At 34.8% G+C, this 22,500-nt stretch overlaps 1 protein-coding gene and 1 long non-coding RNA gene across 2 annotated transcripts in view; both read left to right on the top strand.

Annotated features, from left to right (window-relative positions):
• The window catches only part of LOC135204425 (major facilitator superfamily domain-containing protein 12-like), an 18,791-nt gene extending 10,179 nt beyond the window's left edge, over positions 1-8,612 (top strand). The window contains exons 6-11 of the mRNA XM_064234636.1: positions 1,169-1,317; positions 1,348-1,531; positions 4,024-4,161; positions 4,508-4,782; positions 6,294-6,400; positions 7,808-8,612. Of these exons, the coding sequence (XP_064090706.1) occupies positions 1,169-1,317; positions 1,348-1,531; positions 4,024-4,161; positions 4,508-4,782; positions 6,294-6,400; positions 7,808-7,905 (951 nt within the window). The 3' untranslated portion in view covers positions 7,906-8,612. The remainder of the gene's footprint in view (positions 1-1,168; positions 1,318-1,347; positions 1,532-4,023; positions 4,162-4,507; positions 4,783-6,293; positions 6,401-7,807) is intronic.
• Positions 8,613-9,562: 950 nt separating this feature from the next.
• On the top strand, positions 9,563-11,331 carry LOC135204687 (uncharacterized). Its single transcript, XR_010312290.1, has 2 exons — positions 9,563-10,734; positions 11,064-11,331. It is a non-coding gene; the product is annotated as an uncharacterized LOC135204687 (long non-coding RNA).
• The last annotated feature ends 11,169 nt before the right edge of the window (positions 11,332-22,500 follow it).

The following is a 22,500-nucleotide window of genomic DNA, read 5'->3' as shown; positions in this document are numbered from 1 at the left end:
CTGGGTGTTCCCTTTTGCCTCGACCCTCCTTCGAAAATATTTCCATTCTTCCAGGTCTCCCTTTTTCATATAGGCCTAATTAAATCTCTTTTTGGACCTTTCTTGTGATTATCACAAGCTACTGGAGTTCTGCACTTTTAATTTACTTGTTTTTGTGTTAATTTACTGCATATATATGTATATATATATATATATATATATATATATATATATATATATATATATATATATATAGATATATAACATGTATGTATGTATATATGTGAGAGAGAGAGAGAGAGCGAGAGAGAGAGAGAGCGAGAGGAGAGAGAGAGAGAGAGCGAGAGAGAGAGAGAGAGAGAGAGAGAGAGAGAGAGAGCTATTGACATCTAAAAAGGATTGTGTATGTAGAGTAGACAGATAAGAGAACGCAGCAAATGTACATAGTAGGTTACACAAATGAGATTATCGGCAGTTATTTATCTATTCATAATATGGGTCCTCCGTTTCTTTCCAGTAAGTATTCATAACATTTTCCATGTTGTTTGTAAGGCGACAGACTCCTTAATGAGTCAGTGACAGTGAGTGTTTTGACGAGCTTCCCTTGTGGAGGCGCGGGCTGTTTGACATCTTTATGCCCTGAGGTCAGCTTAACACCTGAGATAAGAACTGGCAACGCTGGAAATTTTTTTGCCACGTTTAAGAATAAACTTGTTGTTTTATTGTTGTAAAATGCTAGAAAATTACGAGGGCTTTTAATAATTGCCAAAATTAATCAACAACCAATTATGTTTGTGTTGTATAACTTATGCTGCCTTCATATACCATAAAACGTTGAGTTGGAATATTTGATGTGGCAGCGCCACAACGGAGGAGACCCCGCCCAAATCACCTTGAAGGAGCCGATAGGGTATATAATTATAGTGACCCTTGATCACACACACACACACACGTGTGTATTAACATTATATTTCCGTGTTATCAGTTTCTTGGAAGACAGGAAGTTCTCTTTGTGTGATGTGGCGTTGAGTGATTGTGTAATGAAGCAGTTCAATCGAAGTACCAGTAGAGGAATTTAGTGGTCCTTTGCACAGGATCCACATTTGAACGTAAAGGCGAAGCTGAACTTTGGAACCTCCGAAAGACTCACGAATTTGTGAAATATTAAATATAATATTCTCCTTTTCAGAATGTGGCTCTGATCTGCATGGCTGTCGGTCTCATTCTTCCTCACAATCTTCCATATCGGAGTAAGGGAACAATCCTTCTCCAGGGCCCAGATCCAAATGGACGAGAGGGGAAGGCGGAGGAAGGGAGGAAGGGACATGAACGAAGAAGGTGATAAAGAAGCAGGAGAAGGAGAAGAAGAAGAAGAAGAAGAAGAAGAAGAAGAAGAGAAGAAGAAGAAGAAGAGAGAACCGAAGATACTATTGTTCTGGTGGAGAATGTTTCCTGCCGTCGAATGAGAATCCTCGATTGGTTTAAGGAGGCACCCTTCTACCAGATTGCTGTGCTCTATCTAGCAACCAGGCTCTATGTCAATCTGTACCAGGTAATACTACTATTATGATGCTTCGTGCACGGCCACGGACTTCCTTTGCGTGTGTTCACACACTCAGTGACTAACTGGTGGAAGATCTTTGATAACCTCCCAAGGGAGTTCCTAAGTCCTGTTGCTCATTGTGTGCAATAATAATAATAATAATAATAATAATAATAATTTCAGTTAAGGGTCAAATGCAGAAAGGCGTAGTAGATACACTACAGAACTCATCGTTTAGATACACCAACTGAAAAGTTATAATAATGAATGCTGACACCCAATCGTTGCTAATAACGATAATAATTATTGTTACCTTTCTCTCTCTCTCACACACACACACACACCCACACATTATATATATGTATATATATATATTATATATATATATATATATATATATATATATATATATATATATATTATATTATATATATGTATATATATATATATATATATATATATATATATATATATATATATATATATATATGTATATATAGTATATATATATATATATATATATCTTATATATATATATATATATATATATATATATATAGAAAGAAGAAAAGATCATTTTAAGCAGAAAACGTTCCATAAACATGCATTTTAAAGCTTTGTTTTTATTGATGAGGCAATTTTCTAAAGTAAATGGTTTTCCTTAACGCCGCTGTCGGCCAACATAGCGCACGCGATGTCTGAGCAGTCAGGGATAAGGGCGGTTGGGGTGCATTGGGGGTGGGGGGTGGGGGGGTGGGGGGGGGGTAGGAGGGCTGATGAAGTTCATTACGCAACTGGATTGCTAGTCTTTTAAATATGAGTCTTTTCTCGCAGGCTTCTGAAAAATGTAACATTGCAGTCCCTTCAGTTAGTAAACTATCTGTGAACACATTTCACTGTAATCTAATTTTGATGATTAACTTTACGTATCAAGAAAGTACTGGAAATGTCACAGAATTGTTGAATCAGGATTCCAGCCTAGGCCTATTCTGAAGGAGTGATAATGAGAGTAATCATGGTGACGAAGGAATGCAGGTAGGGATGTAACTGCACTTTGAACAACGTCAGCTTTTCCACCTCTTTCAATTACTGCATGAATATACTACGTACTACCTTTTTCAGGAAAGACTGAAGAAAGCAAATTTTCCATAATTTTCCCATTCTTTTTCATCTGACAGAGACGAAAGCATTTTCTCAAGTGTGTTTTTCCCTTCGACTGGTTATGTATAATGAATACTTTTGATGGAGAACGTCAGATTTTTATGATAAAAGTTTTAAATCTTTGACCTTTGTTTAATGAATAGGCCTATCTTTGATGGAGAGGAGTTTCCATTCGGCTTGCTTTTCTTTCCTTTATCGGATTTCAGTGAATACCTTTGACGGAGAGGGAGAGACTTTCAATGATACTTTCATTTTCCTATTTGCTCAGTATCTCAAGAATACATTTGATTTTGAAGTATCTTAGAATCACATCAGCCAAATCGCAGATTTCCTTTTTTTTTTTTTTTCTTTATAACAGTGGAGTTCATTGTTGCAAAACCCATAAATAAAAACTATATCTTCACATTCCATATTACTGGAACGGTAGGGAATTGTCTCCACTTTCTCGTTCACAAAATGAATAAGGAATCTGACACTTTTAACCCAAACACGTTCTTGACGGAAAAGCAAGGCTCTTTAGACTTTAGAGTAACAAGTGAAGTGATCGACTCCATCCATGTCCATGCTTCCTCCCCTCCCTCCCAAGAGCCGTCTGTACTCCGACATCCCGTCCGCGCCATCTTACTTGGCCATTTATTGATAACGGTTATTTTAAAAATTCACCTCACCGACAAATGAAGCCTTAAAATGCATATGTTTATAGAACATTTTTTGCTCAGAATGACTTTTTCTTTTATTTCTCCAAATATTTGTATAAACTCGTGTTAACTGACTGATAGCTGTGAAGAGTGCTGCAATTAAAACTGCCATTACTGTTGCACAGGAGACAAGGTTTTGTGTCATGAACATCACGTGATATCCTCGAGTGTCCGATTAGGGTCACTGATCGCTGTACATTATCAGTTGTAATTTAGGCTTCCTTACCAGTAAACAATTAAGCAAGTTTAATTCAAGTTCTTTTATAGATACCATTAACTTATAGACCTCGAGTACTTCTATTCAAAATAGTTGGAGGACTTTTTCCAAAATCAAGTGTTTCGCTATACTTTTATGTCATCCAACGATGAAGAAAACTTATGTATGTACAAATCATCCAGAATCAAGACTACTACATTTCACTTAGCATCAAAACCTATCATATTCCTAAAGCTTCAAAAGAAATAATTGATAGGTTCGTGCATCATTTCCTCAAAAACGTCATTTTAGAGTTCATTAACTGTCTCTTAAAATTAAGAATTTATTGCATGATTTCAGACAGATTGAAGTATTTACATTCTTCCATATTTCATCCGGAATCAAGAATGCCATCTTGATAAAAGATTCATTTATTTATTTTTCAGGTGTATATTCCACTTTACGTTCAGGAGACGCTAAAACTGGACGAGACTTTCATCGCCACGGTTCCGTTCGCTATGTTCCTTGGCGGATTCCTCAGCTCCGTCAGCATGAAACACATTAATACACAAATTGGAAGAAAGGTAGTACCTGCATTTCACCCTTCTGGCTATGACCTTTGTGATGTTTGTTGCTATTTTTCATTCTCAGTAGGCAAACTTGGCTGCTTTTTTTCATATATATCAGAAACCTGATAGTGTGTATTAATTCATTACCTTTCAAGGCTATGAAGAATCGTATCTTATGAGCTCATTGTAGAAGAACGCATTCTAAATTTTCAAGTCTTCATGTCAATCCTTTGGTACTCAGCAGGCAAGGGTCCAACTTAGCCTAACAACAAATGCAACGGTTATGATTATATCCTGAGAACACAGCGCTCTTTCAACCGCCATTCTCCACTGACCTCATCGACACCAAATATTTTTACAGCGTTCTTTTGCAGCCGGCTGCATCGTAGGTCTAGGAGGATGTCTCTGGGTGTGGCTGGGAGAAGGAAACAGCTACGGTCAATGGGGCATATTCGCCGTGGCAGCTCTTTTGGGCATCGCTGGATCCACTTTGCTCATCACATCACTGGCTTTCACAGCGGATCTCATAGGGGATATTGTGGAGGGAGCTGCGTTCGTCTACGACTTCATGAGTCTCACGGACAAGATCTCCAATGGCGTCATCGTCATGTTGATTCAAGACTTCAATCCTGATGAGTAAGTGCGTCTCGGATTGTTAGATTACTTTTGAATAAAGGTCGCTTTTCAGCCTCTTCTGGGTTGCTTCGCCTTCTAGATATGACGCCACCTCACCAACGAGAGAGCCTCGTCGCACTTTTCGAATTCCGACCTCAGAATAAAGCCTGTTTCGTTGAAATCCATTGTGTATCTCTTTGACACACGTTATGATTGACGTACATGACAATTAGTTGACCATGGTTGATCGCAGGCAAAGCAAAATGAGTCACGGGGCACGAATTTTCTATAAGAACTTAAGGGAACCAGAAAGCTATGTTAGATTAACATCAACCGTTCATCTGATGTCTAGGCCAGTCCCTTATGACGCTCCTGATTGGGTGTTGATAAGCCAACCACAGGGCTGGAAAGTGGAAACTCTCAGTCTCTCGAGAGAGCTCACATAGGTAGGATGTATGTTTCACCTCTCTGGAGGGATACATCTTTCAAAAGTATCTCGAGAGAGACTGAGAGTTTCCAGCCCTGTGTGACTGGCTTATCATTAGCCAATCAGGAGCGTCGCGTCGTAAGGAACTGAACTAGACATCAGATGCACGGTTGATGTTAATCTACTCATAACACCTTCTGAGTAAGATAAAAACATAGTATAAAGTATATACACTATATATACATGAATATGTGAATATGTGTACATATATATAATGTATGTATTTTTATATGTACGTATATATAGAGCGTGCATGTAAGTATGTCAGGATACCAAAACTTGCATCTCCAGAAAACTCAAATAGGTAAATGACAAATTGTAAAATCTCAGGTTATTTCAGCCTCCATCTGTGAACCTTCTTTGTAAACTGTTATACAAACAACTCTACGCTTAGCAATTTCCATGTCTGAGTTTCACGGTATCGGTTTTCTCTATCCATCTTTTTGCAATAATTTCAATGGTTAAATCGCTCATATGTCCTCTGAACTACTTAATACCGTATCAACAGACCTACCCTATTTGAGTTTTCTAAAGATACAAGTTCCCATATTCAGACATTTACACACACACACACACACATACACACACACACACACACACACACACATATATATATATATATATATATCTATATATCTATATATATATATCATATATATATATACAATATATATATATATATATTATATATATATATATATATATATATTGTGTATATATATATACACATATACACAAACCTTGCATACATCTATGTATGTATGCTTATGTACATTATATATATATATATATATATATATATATATATATATATATATATGTATATAGGTATATATATATATATATATGTATATACTATATATATATATATATATATATATATATATATATATATATATATATATATTATATGTGTGTGTGTGTGTGTGTGTGTGTGTGTATGTGTGTGTGCGTGTGTGTGTGTGTGTAATACCAAAATTAATTGAAAAAAAAAAAGCTAAGAGTTCAGACTACCTGATTAACAATGAAATGCTTCCCACACCAGAGGCTGGTACTACCGCTACGTGATATCCTTCGCTTGCGGCTCAGCCTGCCTTCTTGGGGTGGTCGTCACTCTGACGCTGACCAGATTCAAAATCGGCAACAGAAGAGGTAAGCCATAGTACTACGGAACCTTATCTGAGGTCAGCATCCGCAGATCAGCAGAATAGACTTTATGCTCAGCACCTGAGACACTTGGGAGATATAATGAGCTATTTCTCAATTTTCTCAAAACGGTAATGCAATATCTTTAGAGGTTATTTCTTGACAAGAGTAACAATAGCATCAACAGCAAAAACAAGGAATCTCGTCTTCTTCTTCTTCTCTGCTTAATCCTTAGTCGGGGCCACTGTTTTTTATGAGTATGTCACTTGTATCATCCTTTCATCTATTCCTTATTGGACGATACAGGTGAAACTAGCTGTACCTGGTCTTCTTCATTGACCAATGTATCAACATCGCTTTAGGCAGATTTTTGCTGTCCAGGAAAAGGTTGTAATGCATAATCCAAAAGAGTAAAATTCATTCCCAGTTATTCACGACCGAGTTGCAAGTTATAGGGACAAAATGAAACTGAAGTTTTAACAGCGGCTTCTCCAGTCTGGCAGGTTAATTAGCGTAAATAGTAAACAAAATAGACAACGCTCTCGTACCTGCAAACAAAAAAGAGCTGGTTTCGATGTCGATAAGAATTCGTATTAGTACTTTACAATGCGTTATTTTTGTCTGGTGAATAACACTCAGTGTAGTAGCAACAAACTTTTGCATTATATTCATATTGTTGCCGTAAAAGCCGCGTTAAGCCTTATTGTGATTTTAATATTATGAAAATGAATGATGTATATCTTTTGACTTCATTATTTTAATTGATAGCTAACTGCAAAACATCTCTATTTCTTTTGTACCGTTTATGAAGACAATATTGAATTTTCACCGTTTCTTATGAGTAGATATCGAACGAAATAAATAGTATTCTAAGTCATCTCATTGTAGGATTGTTTCGTTTCCAAAATGTAGATTTTTAATGTTTTAGGTAAGTATAATATTTTATTCACAACATTTCAACCTGCAACATATGAAGAATATACTATATACAAAATTAAGGAGTAAGACGAATTTGCAGGACACCAGATACTACACAGTCCCGTTTTTCTTTTTTCTTTTATATTTTGTCTTGCTACTCTCGCACATTCCAATTTGCTTTCAATATACTTTTATTTTAAGAAATTCCCCTAAAATAACATCAATGTACTGTACGTATATTACAACTAAGAAAACGCGTTTGTTCAGACGCACATTAATTTTTAGGTATAGGAACTTAATTTATAGACGACGTCATCCAGCAATACAGCTTAGACTTGGACTTGATAGGGCTGCAGATAAGGAAGTGTGGCCTTACTTTATCAGGCAGTTTATTTACCTGTCATTAGCCTGTAAAACCATTTACAGACTGAAAGCATGAGAAATTAGGTGATGGTAGTGATCAATTTTGAAATGCATTTTTATTTACATTCGCAGTTTACTCGCAAGATGAAACGCTGCCAGACCTGAGGGACGATTCTGCTCCTCTCATCACAGACAGATTGTCTGGTTCCTCGTCTCCTTCTTCTTCGTAGCAGAAGGAAGACACCAGGACCAAAGTTCCCGAACCATCGTCGCGCCTCTACGGGGTCGGCCATTCAAACCCAAAATCGCCACAGGCCGATGGAATGAAGAATCTTTTGAACTTTGTGCATGAAGGATCAGAGCAGTTAATAGTAAAAGCATATCTGTATTATGATTATCTTACAAAGTCATTCAAAAATGATTCACCGTGAATAAAACAAATGGTGTGTGTGTGCGTGCGTGGGTGCGTGTGTGTCTGTATGCGAGGAAGTACCACAGGAACTTGCAACAGTGGGTTAAAATACCGGATCTTTGCTAGATAGTGTCGCTAAGGGTTTTCAATGGTCGTTATCTAGGACTAATATTTCTTGCGCGTCATTCATTATCTTTATGATATTTACAGTCTTTTGTTTATACTTTTTGGGTCATCCCCAACGGCCTTGTACTAAACATGCCGCAACAATGGATGCATAAAGGGTTAAAAATACCAAGAGTTGCTATTTCTTTGTGGTAGAGCTGCATATAAGTGGTTGGACGTCTCTGTCATTTAGTAGTAACGTTAAAGTGATGGTATTTATTAAATAATCCATTTTCATCATATGTCAAAAGAGCAGGTAATTTACAAAATCGTGTTTCATACAGACTTCCATTTATAGGTTTTTGACGGTTGATTGGGGTCTAAATGTCAATTAGATACAAATGCTCGTGTTCATTTCAGCTGCTGGTCAGAGTTATATAGGAATTTTATTTAATTCTTGCCCAAGAAAATTTGTAGTTACTAAGTTACTCCAGGTTATATACGTGTGTGATATATATATATATATATATATATATATATATATATATATATATATATATATATATATATATATATATATATATTTATATATATATTAAGCTACAAATGTCCTTTAACACCCATTTCACGCTACCTCGGCATTAATATATTTTCATGTATGTTAATAACCGAAGGGGAATTTTTTATTTCATAATAATTTCGTTCTCACATGGAAAAATTTCTCTTCGGTTACCATATATGAAAATATATTAATGCCGAGGTAGAGCGAGTGTGCTATTAAAGGACATTTGTAGCTTAATGCACGTACATGAATCACGGTGATGTTATAAAAAATTGATATATATATATATATATATATATATATATATATATATATATAGATATATATATATATATATATATATATATACTATATATATATATATATATATATATATATATCTATATATATATATATCTATATATATATATATATATATATATATATAATATATATATATATATCTATCTATATATATATATATATATATATATATATATATATATATATAGTATATATATATATATATATATATATATATATATATATATATATATATATATATATGTATATATATATATATATATATATATATATATATATCTATATATATATATATATATATATCTTATACGTCTATATCTATATATATATATATAACTATATATATCATATCTATATATATATATATATCTATATATATATGTATATATATATATATCTATATATATTATATATAGATATATATCAATATATATATATATATATATATTATATATATATATATATCTATATATATCTGTGTGTGTGTGTGTGTGTGTAAGTAAATTCCTTGGTCGTGAGCATAGAATGTAAATTAGAATGGGAAAACAATAACCAAATCCCCTTTTTAGATGTCTTAATCATCAGAACTAATAACATCGACAAATTCACTGTCTTCAGGAAAGCGACATTCTCATTTTCATACATAGATTTTTAAAGCTATCATGATATTTAAGTTAAACTTGGGATCGCAAGTAACTTATTTCTTAGAGCCCTGAGAATTTGCTTCCCAGATTTTCTTAACAAAGAACTTGAAGCAAACAGAAATCAACTTATCTTGTTAAAATACCCCAAGCACATAATAGAAAAAGCCATACATAAAGCAAAGAGAATTTGCTACAAACCCACAGAAAACGAAGAAGAGAAGAAAATGACAAACAAAATCATAATCCCTCACGTGAATAATTTACGAGAAATCACACAAACCTTAGGTCACTCCAACCCTTTTGTCTTCACTTATCCAAATACCTTTGGGAAATCCTTAATTAATGTTCAGCAGAAAACCAGATTCTAAAGATGTAGAAGTTTATGAATCCCCTGAAGGGATTGTGATAGGTCATACTATAGATTCATAGGAAAATCTCTCAGAAAGATTAACTCAACATAAGTGCTCCGTTAGTTAAGGACAACATAGTTCAGCAGTTTTCCATCACATAAACAACATGAACCATACCATGGATTGGAACTCATCCCAAATTTTATACAAAAGCTGCTGTTGATACAAATGTCAGATGGTAGAACCTTCACTGATAAAACAACAAGATTGTCACATTTAATATTATAATTACTGTATAATGTTCCAATTATACCGCTGAATACATTTCAAGTTTGTAACTAGCGTGTCGGTGGTTACTGGGCTCGTTAAGTGTTTATTAGGCAGCCAGGTTCTTGAGACATCTTCGACACTGGAACTGAGTGGTCGGGGTCTTTCTCTGTCCAAAGCTACATGATTTTGGGTGCTCCCATGCTTCGTGAACTTGGGAAAACTCTGTTACCTGTGTGGTTGTTACCTGTGTGGTACTGTTGCTGTTACCTGTGTGGTATTGTTACCTGTGTGGTATTGTTACCTGTGTGGTACTGTTGCTGTTACCTGTGTGGTATTTTCTTAATATATCTCTCAACGTACGAGGACCCAACACTACGAATGGACTGATTATGCGAGTGCTGTATTTTGTTCCAGTAAGTGTTACATGTAGTTATAATTCTGATTATTTGGTAGTGGTAATATATTTTATTACATGCGAAGGTTGTGTTATGCATTGGTTAAATCACATTGCATTTGAAGGTTGTATTTGCTGTAATTACTGAACTACCATGTATTTGCTGTAGTTACTGAACTACCATTACAGTTCACGATTCAAATGGTGTTAGGACAACTGTAATACAGTTTGGTTGGTAAATGTAACTTGGGTTTTGTAAGTGTAACTCAGGCTTTGTAAATGTAACATAAATGTAACTTGGGAGGGATAGTAAAATTCAACAGTTAATATGAAATGTACAATTTATAGGTGACCATTTTGGGTGCAGTACACACACCACAGTTCGAGCTTCTGGGTGCAAGTTGTCTATGATTCCTGTGGGTCCGTGGCACCACTTATGCAACCTGCTGTGGATCACAGCTCACAGCTCTAGTGGATGGGCCAAGACGGGCTCGTCATTCAGCACCTATATGCCAGTGTTGCCTAGATGTAGCATGAAAGCTGTTTGTCATTTGCATACCCTCTGTGTTAAATTGATCCTAATTACCATAGTGTTAAATAAATTGTTATGATTTTATTTGTGTTATCACTTGCTAACGAAGGTCATCCTCTTTAAGTAGTAGGTTGGTTGGTTAAAGAACCCAACACAGTTCAGTGCAACTGTGACATTTGGTGGCGCGGTGGGATGGCCTTTCGTTAGTCAAGTATTTTGTGTCAGTGCATTGTACTTCAATTTTATGTTTAAGAAACAATTTAGCAATCATTGTTAATTGCGCTGACATACTAAGGTTTCCAGTATGGTAATTGATGCTGTAGAGTGTTGACTTTATACTTTTAAGATGCTTACAATCAATGCTTTTTGTATTTACATTCTTTTGTAGGTAATATTGCCAGATTTTGTTGTTCACATTTTCTAGGTTTACATATATTTTTCATGATGAAGTATGTAGAATTAGGAGAAAGATTGGGGTTGCAGGGACAGGTATTGCTAGACTTTGTGGAGAAGAAAGAGAGAGAACAATTTGAGAGAGATGAGAGAGCCACTGAGAGAGAAGCAAAAAAAATTGAAAGCGAAATTGAGTTAGAAAAGATCAAAATGGAAACAGAATTGCATAAAGTGCAGGAGAGTTGAGAGTTGGGGTTGCGAGTACTACAAGTGAGCTTTTTAATTCCCTGGCTAAGCTTCCTAAGCTACCTTCATTTGATGAATCTAAAGACTGTATAGATTCTTATTTGCAGAGGTTTGAGAGGTTTGCGTCCAATGCTAGATGGGATTCATCTTCGTGGGCTATTAATCTTAGTGCTCTTCTTCAAGGTAAGGCTCTGGAGGTTTATTCTCGCCTACCGGTTTCAGAGGCTTTGGATTATAATGGTTTGAAGCAGCCTTTGTTGAAGCGTTTCCAGCTTACTGAGGAGGGTTTTCATTCAAAATTTCGTTCCTGTAAGCCAGACCAAGGTGAGAGTCCCTCGCAATTTCTTGCTAGATTGGATAATTATGTGGAAAAATGGTTGACTTTGTCTGGAGGTACGCGAAGTTATGAAGGTCTCAAGGATTTGTTTTTGAGGGAGCAGTTCATGAACAGTTGTAGTAAACCTCTGTCTATGTTTCTCAAAGAACGACATCCCAAGAATGTGGATGAAATGTCTAATCTTGCTGATCAGTTTATTGAAGCTCATGGTTACTCTTCTTTTACTAAAGACTCGCAGGCTTTTCAGAAACTCTCTCTAACTGGAAACAGTTCCACAATGGGCAATTGCAAATGCAGTATACAGACCCTTTGCAGAGAAGACGTGAGAGAAAGTGCTACAATTGTAATAAACCAGGACATGTAGCACGAGACTGTCTTTCCAAGCAGACAGGTAAACATCCAGTAGACCCAAGGAATCCATACAAAGCAGCATTTTTACAGAATCAGCTGGATCAGTGTAAATCAAATTCTGTAAATACTAATGGTGGTAGTCCTTTGCAGCAGCATAAGAAAACAGGTCAGAGAAACAAAGTGCACCAGGATGTATCCATGCAAGAGCAATCTCAGATTGGGTCAGCATGTTTAGTGACCGAGCATTTGATGGACTGTTGTGTGACTGATGGTCAGGTGAGATTGGCATGTGGACATGTTCTACCAGTAATAGGAGGAGCATGCAAGGTATGTGACAAAATGCCTATTTCTATGGGTTATGTTGGAAATCATTTTGTTACAGTCTTAAGAGACACAGGGTGCAGTGGTGTAGTGGTAAAACGTAAATTAGTAAAAGATAATTAGTTGACAGGTCATGTTCAAAAATGTGTATTGATAGATGGTACAGTGCGTACAGTAGAAGAGGCCTCAATTGATATTGACACACCTTTCTATACAGGGAAAGTAAATGCTCTTTGTATGAAAGAACCTGTGTATGATTTAATTATAACAAAGAAAGCAATTTTCCGAAAATTGGTAAACCTGAATGTAAATATATATTTAAAGTTGAGGACAAAATCAATAGATTTTTAAAAGAACTTACTACTAAGAATGTCATTAGCAAAGACACTTATGAAGATCTATATTGTTCAGGTACATCGTTTGGAGTCCTTTACGGTCTACCTAAAACACATAAAGAAGGAACCCCAATGAGACCAATATTGTCATCAATTCATGCTCCGAATTACAAACTAGCTAAATACCTAGTTCCTTTACTAGAACCGTTTACTTCTAATCAACAAACCTTGAAAAACTCCGAAGAAATCTAATCATATGTTTTACGTCAAGACTCTGATTTATATATAACCAGTTACGATGTTGAATCCTTATTCACAAATATCCCAGTAGAAGAAACAATCGAGGTTATTTTAGATAAAGATTTTATTGAACCTAATGACACTTATTTTAACTATGATTGCTGCCTTTTTAAGAAATTGTTGCAATTGGCAGTGCTGGACACTGCCTTTATTTTTAATGATCATCTTTATAAACAGGTTGACGGAATGGCAATGGGATCACCTCTCGGTCCCACGTTTTCCACCATTTTCATGTGCTCCCTAGAGGAGGACATGTTGGAAAATTGCCCCCTTGGTTTTTATCCTCTGTGTATAAACAGTTTGTCGATGATACCTTTGTTCTTTTCAAATCAGCTTTCCATGCTGATCAATTTCTCTCGTACATCAATGAATTACATCCTATCAAGTTTACATTAGAGAGAGAGGAAAATGATCGCCATTTTTTGATGTTTTGGTGTTTTGAAGTGGTGATCGTTTTAACACTTCCGTTTTTAGAAAAAAAAAACTTTCTCCGGTCTGGGTTCAAACTTTTATAGTGGTTGTTTTTATCATTTTAAACTTAATTCAATTTTTACCTTGCTCCATCGGGCTTACACTCTAACCTCTTCTTGGGATTTGTATCATAAAGAAATATTGTTCCTCTTTAAATATTTTTCCGATAACTGGTTTCCCTCACATGTTTTTTTCAAACATTACAAGAATTTTCTAAATAAGAAACTATCGGACTTCCCTTCCATAAGCACTGTTCTACGAAAGAAACTATATTCCAGTATTCCATACATCCAAGACGACAAATTTAGAAGGAATCTCAAGTCTGCAATTAAAAAACACTTTAATATGTTACAAACTATGTTCATTCCAAAAACTCCCCTTACAATAGGATCACTTTTCAAATTTAAAGACACATTCTGTCCAATAGTGCAATCTTCAGTCATATATAAATATACTTGCCCTAGATGTGACTCACATAATGGTGTAAGTCATCGTAATGGCTGCAGAGTGTCCAATCCTGAATTTTCTAATATCAAAAATCATGCAAAAATTTGTAAAACCGCCATCAATTATATTGACTTCTCTGTCTTGGGCAAAACAAGCCATTTACACGAACTGCTGATATTAGAGTCGTTATTTATTAAGCAGTTAGTGCCCAAGTTGAACTCGCACACCTCCTCTGTACAGTTGTACCTGGGTTGAACCGGCTTTCTTCGCTGCTTCTCCCTTCTTTTCGAATCACTCAGTTTTCAACTTTTTAGCCTGGCAGGTGCTTTTTAAATTGTTTTCATTTTATGTATGTTTTTTGTATATTTGTTGAGACTCTTAAAGTCAAAGTTATATTATATGTATTTTCAATTTGTGTTGTTTCTCTTTTAGCCTTGTTGATGTAACTTTGTGTTATGAAACGCGTCGGCAATAAATGTACTATCACCTGATGACCGGCTATCTCCTTGTCACCCTGTCCTTCCATATATATATATAAATATATATATATATATATATATATGATATATATATATCTATATATATAATATATATATATATATATTATTATACATATATAATATATATATAATATATATATATATATATATTATATATATATTTATATATATAATGCCCTTTGACAAAATACATAAAATGACAACCTTACCTGTTGGCAGCAGGCGCCCTCTCTCTGCAAACATTGTCACTAGGCTAATAAGCTCAAATAAATACAAAAATATACTATTTATTACCCAAATAGGATGAACATAATAGAACAAAATGATTAATAAGTCATGGTTATAAAAAACCCAAGTCTGCCCCACAAAAACTATAAATTATCATTCCACTCTCTAGTCTAAGTAATCAGTCCAAGTCTCAAATGTCAACTGCTACATTTTTAAATAGTCAGGTTTAGAGAATCCCATTTCTAGAACCATGATATAGAACCCATCTTGAGATGGGCTTCCCCTCGGGACTTAGTGTCCTCTCGACCGTCTTTCTTCTTATCACAAAGGAATGTCTTTCCCTCAAGTCCCTCGAACAGCTGGAACTGTTATGCACGTACAGACGAGTGTACATACCCACCACGCCTCAAAACCGCCCATGGCAACAGTACGGATAGCCACCAGCCCAAAATGCACACACATCAGATTCCTTCGTTCAAGAAGGCTATCTCTATGATGCTCTCTGTCTCCAAGCGAGGGAAGCTGACACAACATGTTAATTCCACTAACACATCAATTCATAACCTATAATCTTATATAATATATATATATATATGTAGTAATATATATATATTATCTATATATATAATATATATAGATATATATATATATATATATATATATATATATATATATATATATATAGATAGATATAGAATATAGATATAGATATAGATATAGATATAGATATAGAGATAGATATATAGATATCTATTATATATATATATATATATATTTATATATATGTATCAATATCTATATATATATAATATTTAATATTATATATATCTATTATATCTCATAAATAGATATTATATATAATATTATATATATATCATATATATATATATATATATATATATATATGTATATATATATATATATATATAGATATATATATATATATAATATATATATATATATAATATATATATATATTATATATATATATATATATATATATATATATATATATATATATATATATATATATATACATATATATATATACTAGTAGCTGGTTTACACCAGACTACCGTGTGTTCTTTTGATCCGCATGGCGGATAGCTGTGTGTTATGACGTTCTCTCTCTCTCTCCATCTCCTTCTCTCTCTCGGTTGAACTAGGAAGATATTCTCTGAACTCTATATTCATATTTCTCAAGTTGGTTGGAGGGTAAGTCGTAGAAACGCAGAGGTAGCAAAATAGACTTATTCTCAAAAGTTAAATCTTGAGATAGCTTTGCAGAGAAGGTTTGACCGTCTATGTCAGACGATAGGAGAAGAGGAGGTGAGTGTTACAAATTGATATAAAAATCCATAGGTGAGCAAACCTAACAAAAGATACATGTATACGATCGAACATAACTTATCTAGGCTAAGACACGTCAACCCATGAGAACTGATATATGTTTCCCACGGAATTAGGTTGTTGATGTGTGTCTTCTATTTATGCCTAGCTAAGGGTCACACACATCCTGGGCTGTGGTTTTTGGCACACTTTCCTGTATCACCCATGACCTGGTTACGTGGCATGTTCTGTTTTTAAGTAATGTTCTCACATTACTTTTATTATGTAATTTTTTTTTATTATAATTAAAGACTTACAACTTTGAGATACATAGGAGTACATTTACATAGTGAAAATTGTACATAAACAAAGTGAAAATTATTTACAATTAAAAACTCTTATATAAACTATTACTTTTTCAACAAAAATATAATTAATATAATTAAAATAATGTTCTGATCTTTCAAAAAACAAATTTTTCTAAAAAGGAACCGTAATTATTCTTTATTCTATTGTCATGTATTAAATATAAATCTCTCCTGAATTATTGATATTATTAATAAGTAACCTTATATCATTTGCAACCATATTCAAATCATTTCTAGTACACCATATCATGTATATATAAGAACACAATAAAAATATACACACATTCCTCCTGCAATTATCTTTGGTATCGAAGTCAAAATATACAAATTTCATATTGTTCTCCGGCTCAAAATTACAAATGTTTTTGAGTACACTTCTCAGCCATTTGAAAACTGGTTCAGTTCTTTTACAAAAATAGAAAAGGTGAATAGCACTTTCCTCTATATTACATATTTCAAATAAGGAATTGCTGGATAAATTTAAAAAGTGAAGAAGTTTTTTCACAGGTAGTATCCTGAAGAAGCTTAAAGATAATCTCCCTTCCCACGAAACGGTCAATATCACAAAAATTTTCCCATATTACTTTCCAGTGAAATAAAGGATATTTATATTCTACAGAAATGTCATGTTTCTTTAAAATACTTCAGTAAACACTCTTATTAGATAACACTAGAAAATCATGAACTTCCTTTAATTTAACGACGAAGCCAATAGTATAACTGTAATATGTTATGGGATGGCAAAATACTTGTGGAGCTTTATAGTCTAAGTCAAAAAACTTCCTAAAATAACAATAATGCATAATAAAGCTCTGAGGACCCTTATTCAATATGACAGTTTTTAAAAAGGGTATTAACAATAATAGCATTAGCTTTAGCTCTCACATCGAAAACAGCCAAACCACCTGCAGTCCTACCTCTAGTCATTGTAGATCGTTTAATTGGTTCATATCAACCACACCAAATATATCTAAAAACTAGTCTCTCAACTCTGGTGCCATAATTATGAGTTAAGGGATACACATGAGCAATATACCATACTTTTGCCAGAATGCACGCATTTGCATATGATGTCCTCTGAAAAAAAGTTCAATTTCCTTGCATGAAGCACTTTCAAATGTTTATCTATTTTACTTACATGTTCCTAATTATTCTTTAGACTTTCCTTATAATCAATACAATGATGGATACCTAGCGTGAACAGAGAAGTAACATTCTGCCTTATTCATGTGAGGGGCCAGTCCCTTTTAGTCTTCTAACCACCTGTACTGAATAGTCTTGACTTTTCGTTCCTATTAATTTTGTTATTATTATATTATTATCATCAGCATAACCAACTGCTTTGAGAGTAGTGTGATCAGGTAAGACTGAGGTTTTCACATTAATATTTTCCTTAATTGCTATAAAGAACGATTCTTGATAGATTGCATATAACATCATGCTAAGTGGGCATCCTTGCCTGACTAATCTTGTTATTGGGAAAAGGGAAGTTATATGATTATTTACACACATTGCACTTTCTATTTCATTATATAGCATACTTATTTGCCCTACAAATTCGTCTCCAAACCCTAGACACTTCAAAGACTTTAACAAAAATTCTGTATTAACCATATCAAAAGCCTTATACAAGTCTAATTTAAGAAAGGCAGCGTTCATATCAGTAGAAGCAACATAATACATAACATCCCTGATCAACATGTTACAATGAACAATGCTTCGTCCTGGAATACAGCAAAACTGACTAGTATCAATCACATTGTCTAACACTTCTTTCATACGAATAGCTAAAAGTTCAGAAATTATTTTATAATCAACACAAAGGAGAGAAATTGGCCTCCAATTCTTCAGCTCTTTTTCATCTCCGCCTTTATGAATAAGTTTCATGACTCCTTTCCTTTGAGAAACTGAAATCACCCTATTTCTCATTACATATTTTACCTATGAAGAAATTCATCCTCAATTACATCCCAATTCTCTAAATAAAACTCCACTGGCAGACCATCGATTCCAGGTGTACGATTCTTCTTAAAACGTTTGGTAACTTTCAAAATTTCCCCTTTTGAATAATCCTTATTCAACTCTTCCCTATCACTGCCATCAAGCTTTATTCAGGAGTCTTATACGAACCTTCGCCGAGTGCGGACGTGTGTTTGGTCGTTCCAGGACTTATTTAAAACAGAGGTTCGTCTAAACTGCATCGCAGGCAGTTCACCCAAGAAGGAAATGGCGAGTGCCAGTGAAGAGAACTGATTCAATTGGCCTACAATTTTCTGTTCACCCAAATTATGAGATAGCGTGTTTTGCCATTTTTGACAAATTGGGTTTGAAGGAGATAGACAGCAGGATTCCAGCAAATGGCCAAAACAGGGTTATATTGAAATTTAAAGAACACCTGTTATTTGAAGAATTCGTTAAAAAGTTTGATGACAAGCTGATTGAATTTGGCAGTGGGCAAACGGTAAGAGTAGTAAACTTAAGCATAAGTTTCCGTTCGTTATGCTCCATTTGATGTGAAAGATGAGCTCCTACTTGGGCTTTTGAGCCGATACGGAAGTGTTTTTTATTTGACACAATCGTTTTTCATATGGGAAAGCTAAAGGTTTGTTGAACGGTATTTGTACAGTTATGATGGTCGTGTAAAGTAACATTCCATCTTCAGTGAATATTTGCGGTCATACGATTGCCTTTCTGTATCAGGGCCAAGTGCAGGCATGCTATAAATGTGCTATTGTTGGTCATATGGCTGTGAATTGTGAGACGGACAGGGAGGGCAGACAAAACTTTTTTGACATTACCGATTTCCCTTGTTTATCTACTGAGAGACCAGTATCGAAGGAAGGAAGGAGTGCAGGAAAGTGATATGAATAGTGGAGAACTCCTATATGGAGTTACAAAACTTAAGTAGTGTGGAAACAGTCGTTGAAAAAAGCAGCCACCAGGTAGAACATGTACAGGATACTGCGTCATTAATGGATTACAATGACAATGAACATTCTGTAGAAACGCATGAACTTTTAAAAGGGTCTGTGAAAGAACCAGAAGAGGGCTCTCAAGTAAAGGAAACTGTTCTGATTTCTGCAAAGAATAAAGATGACAGTGGAAAGGAAGCGCAAGAATGTGAGGGCTTACAGGAGATGGTGGTGTAGCATCGGTACACCGTGAGGATGAGTCAATGGATATACTTTTAGACAGTGGAGATGAACCTTCTTCTACCGATATGGATGCTCATTGACTAGAAGCTATTACTGAAGAAATATGGAATTTAAACCTAGAAAAAGTAGGGAAATTAAAATTGACTAGGGAATCCTTATCTCCTCAAGAGAAACGGAAGGAGCAAAAATCAGAGGAAGGTGCAAGTAAAAATGCTGTGAAAAAGAAAAAGTTGTGATTATCTATAAACATAAGCAATGTTCATAAAAATTGCAACCTTGAATGTCAACGGATTACATGATGTAGCTAAACAAATGAAAGTTGTTCACATGATGAAATATTATGGTGTATTGGTATTCTGTTATTGCAAGAACACAATCTGAAACGTTTATCAGAACTAGAGTACATAAGCAGATATTTTGTTATCGTTTTTAATCCCGCTGTTCTCTTGAAGGGTGGAACGTTGATTTGTATTTCTAAGCAAAAAGGTATAAAAATTCTGCGGGACAAAATGGATGCAAATGGGCGAATACAGTGTGTGAAAATATTGTATGATGGTTGTGTGATTCCTATCGTTAACATTTATACCCCTGCAGGGACGAACAAGGTAAAAGAGAGGGAGGATTTTTTCCGTAATGAAGTGCTGATCTTTTTAAGATAACTCAGACTTGCTGATCAGGGGGGGAGATTTTAATTGTGTGACAACCATAAGAGATTGTAGTAGTGCAAACAATAAGTTGGTATCAAAGGCTTTAATTGCTCTCATTAAACAATTAACGTTGAAAGATAATTATTAATTCTCGGGCGGAATTCCAGAATATACCTATGTTAGTGATTGTTACAAGCCTCTGGGGTTCTAGTTCAGGTTCTTAGGTACTTTACTTTGCTAGGATCGTAGACAGTATATGCAACCCATGTTCAAGGAAAGCAGGCACAAAAACACTCCAGAAAAACTTAACAACAGTATTTATTACAAAACGGAAATAAACAACTTAAATCAGCTTTGTGGGTTTAAGTAAAATTCATACAACAAAACTGAGCTTAAAGCAAGAGGACAAAATACCAGGTCCTCAACGAGCCATAAGGCACCCTAAAGCATTTCATAAATCAGAGGATCCAAATATATGCCGGCCAAAACTATCCTAAATAACAAAAGGCTGAAGGAAGTGGAAGGTATCAAAACAAGGAAAACCTTAAATTTACCTACCTAGCCATACAACTAAAGAAATGGAATACAATCCAACAATAAACAATAAGGGCAACAATAAGCTTAAAATATACACAAGTAAAAACTATGACAAAGTATATGTATATATTGTGATGGCGTGTTAACCACCACACTATATACTTATCCAATTATAGGTTATACCTGTATTCACTAAAACAGGATACCCCGAAATTCACAAGGTGTGAAATCGTACCACAACCTTAAACCACAGTGTGCAAAATCAATTCAGGGGTGAAAATAAACACTTGAGAAAAATAACTTAAATTTAATACATAACTCTTAGGCAGAAGTCACACCTGAACCTCTATAATACAAAAATATATGAATAACAAGCACACTTAAATAGTCACTAAACAAATCCCAAATACTCACTATAACAGAAACCCAAACACATTCAAACATAAAAGGGAGGGGGTCCAGAAAGGAGGAGAAAGACAAAAAGACAGAATAACCTAACAAATACACGCTAATATTCCTAACAACTTCTCTGTATGTTTTAAAGTTCTCCAGTTTCAAGGCAAGGTACGACTCCACGTCTGGAGGACAAATCAAGGTGATTATCAGCGCTGAATCCAGATATGTTAACAGGTGGCTGGCAAGTATCAAACTGTCCACTGAATACGACAGCAGAGAAACATTTGCTGAGAGCTTATCAAATGTAAATAATTTACCTTGGGACAGAGAGGTCCCCTTGGCTTTATAACTGAACCAAAGGCGTTAAGGATAAATCCTGAAGCTGCAGACTGGGAGATCCAAAAAGTAAGTAGGGGGTGAATAATCTCCAGTCCAAGTACATATGCAGGGGCCAATAATCAGTACCAACGGACAATCCAAACAGCGCCCAAGCTAAGGTCCAGGAAACAACTGGCTCATATCACCACCGAAGACTTTCATCTCCCCACTGGTCAGCAAGAGCCGGGGGGTTTGGCGGGGGAGAAGGCCACTCCCAGAGAAATCACCAAATATGGAATTTGAAAAGGAGGATTAGTAAAAACATACAACAAGCCAAACACCGGAGAGGAGAAAACTAGCAATTACCATTCTTTACTAATTACCATTCTTTACTAATTAACAGTGAAAAAAAAAATCTAATACATTTAAAAATAAAAAATTAATACATCATTCACCTATCATTAACTGGCAACAAGATGACAATATATATAATATATGTACTGCACGTACCACTGACAGTTCTAATCCTTACGTGGGATGAACAACTGAAGACGGGCCGAACTAGGAGTCCATA

Source organism: Macrobrachium nipponense, chromosome 47, assembly GCF_015104395.2.
Source record: "Macrobrachium nipponense isolate FS-2020 chromosome 47, ASM1510439v2, whole genome shotgun sequence".
Lineage (NCBI taxonomy): Eukaryota > Metazoa > Arthropoda > Malacostraca > Decapoda > Palaemonidae > Macrobrachium > Macrobrachium nipponense.
Note: the sequence above shows the minus strand (reverse complement) of the source record. Positions and strands in the feature narration are given on the sequence as shown.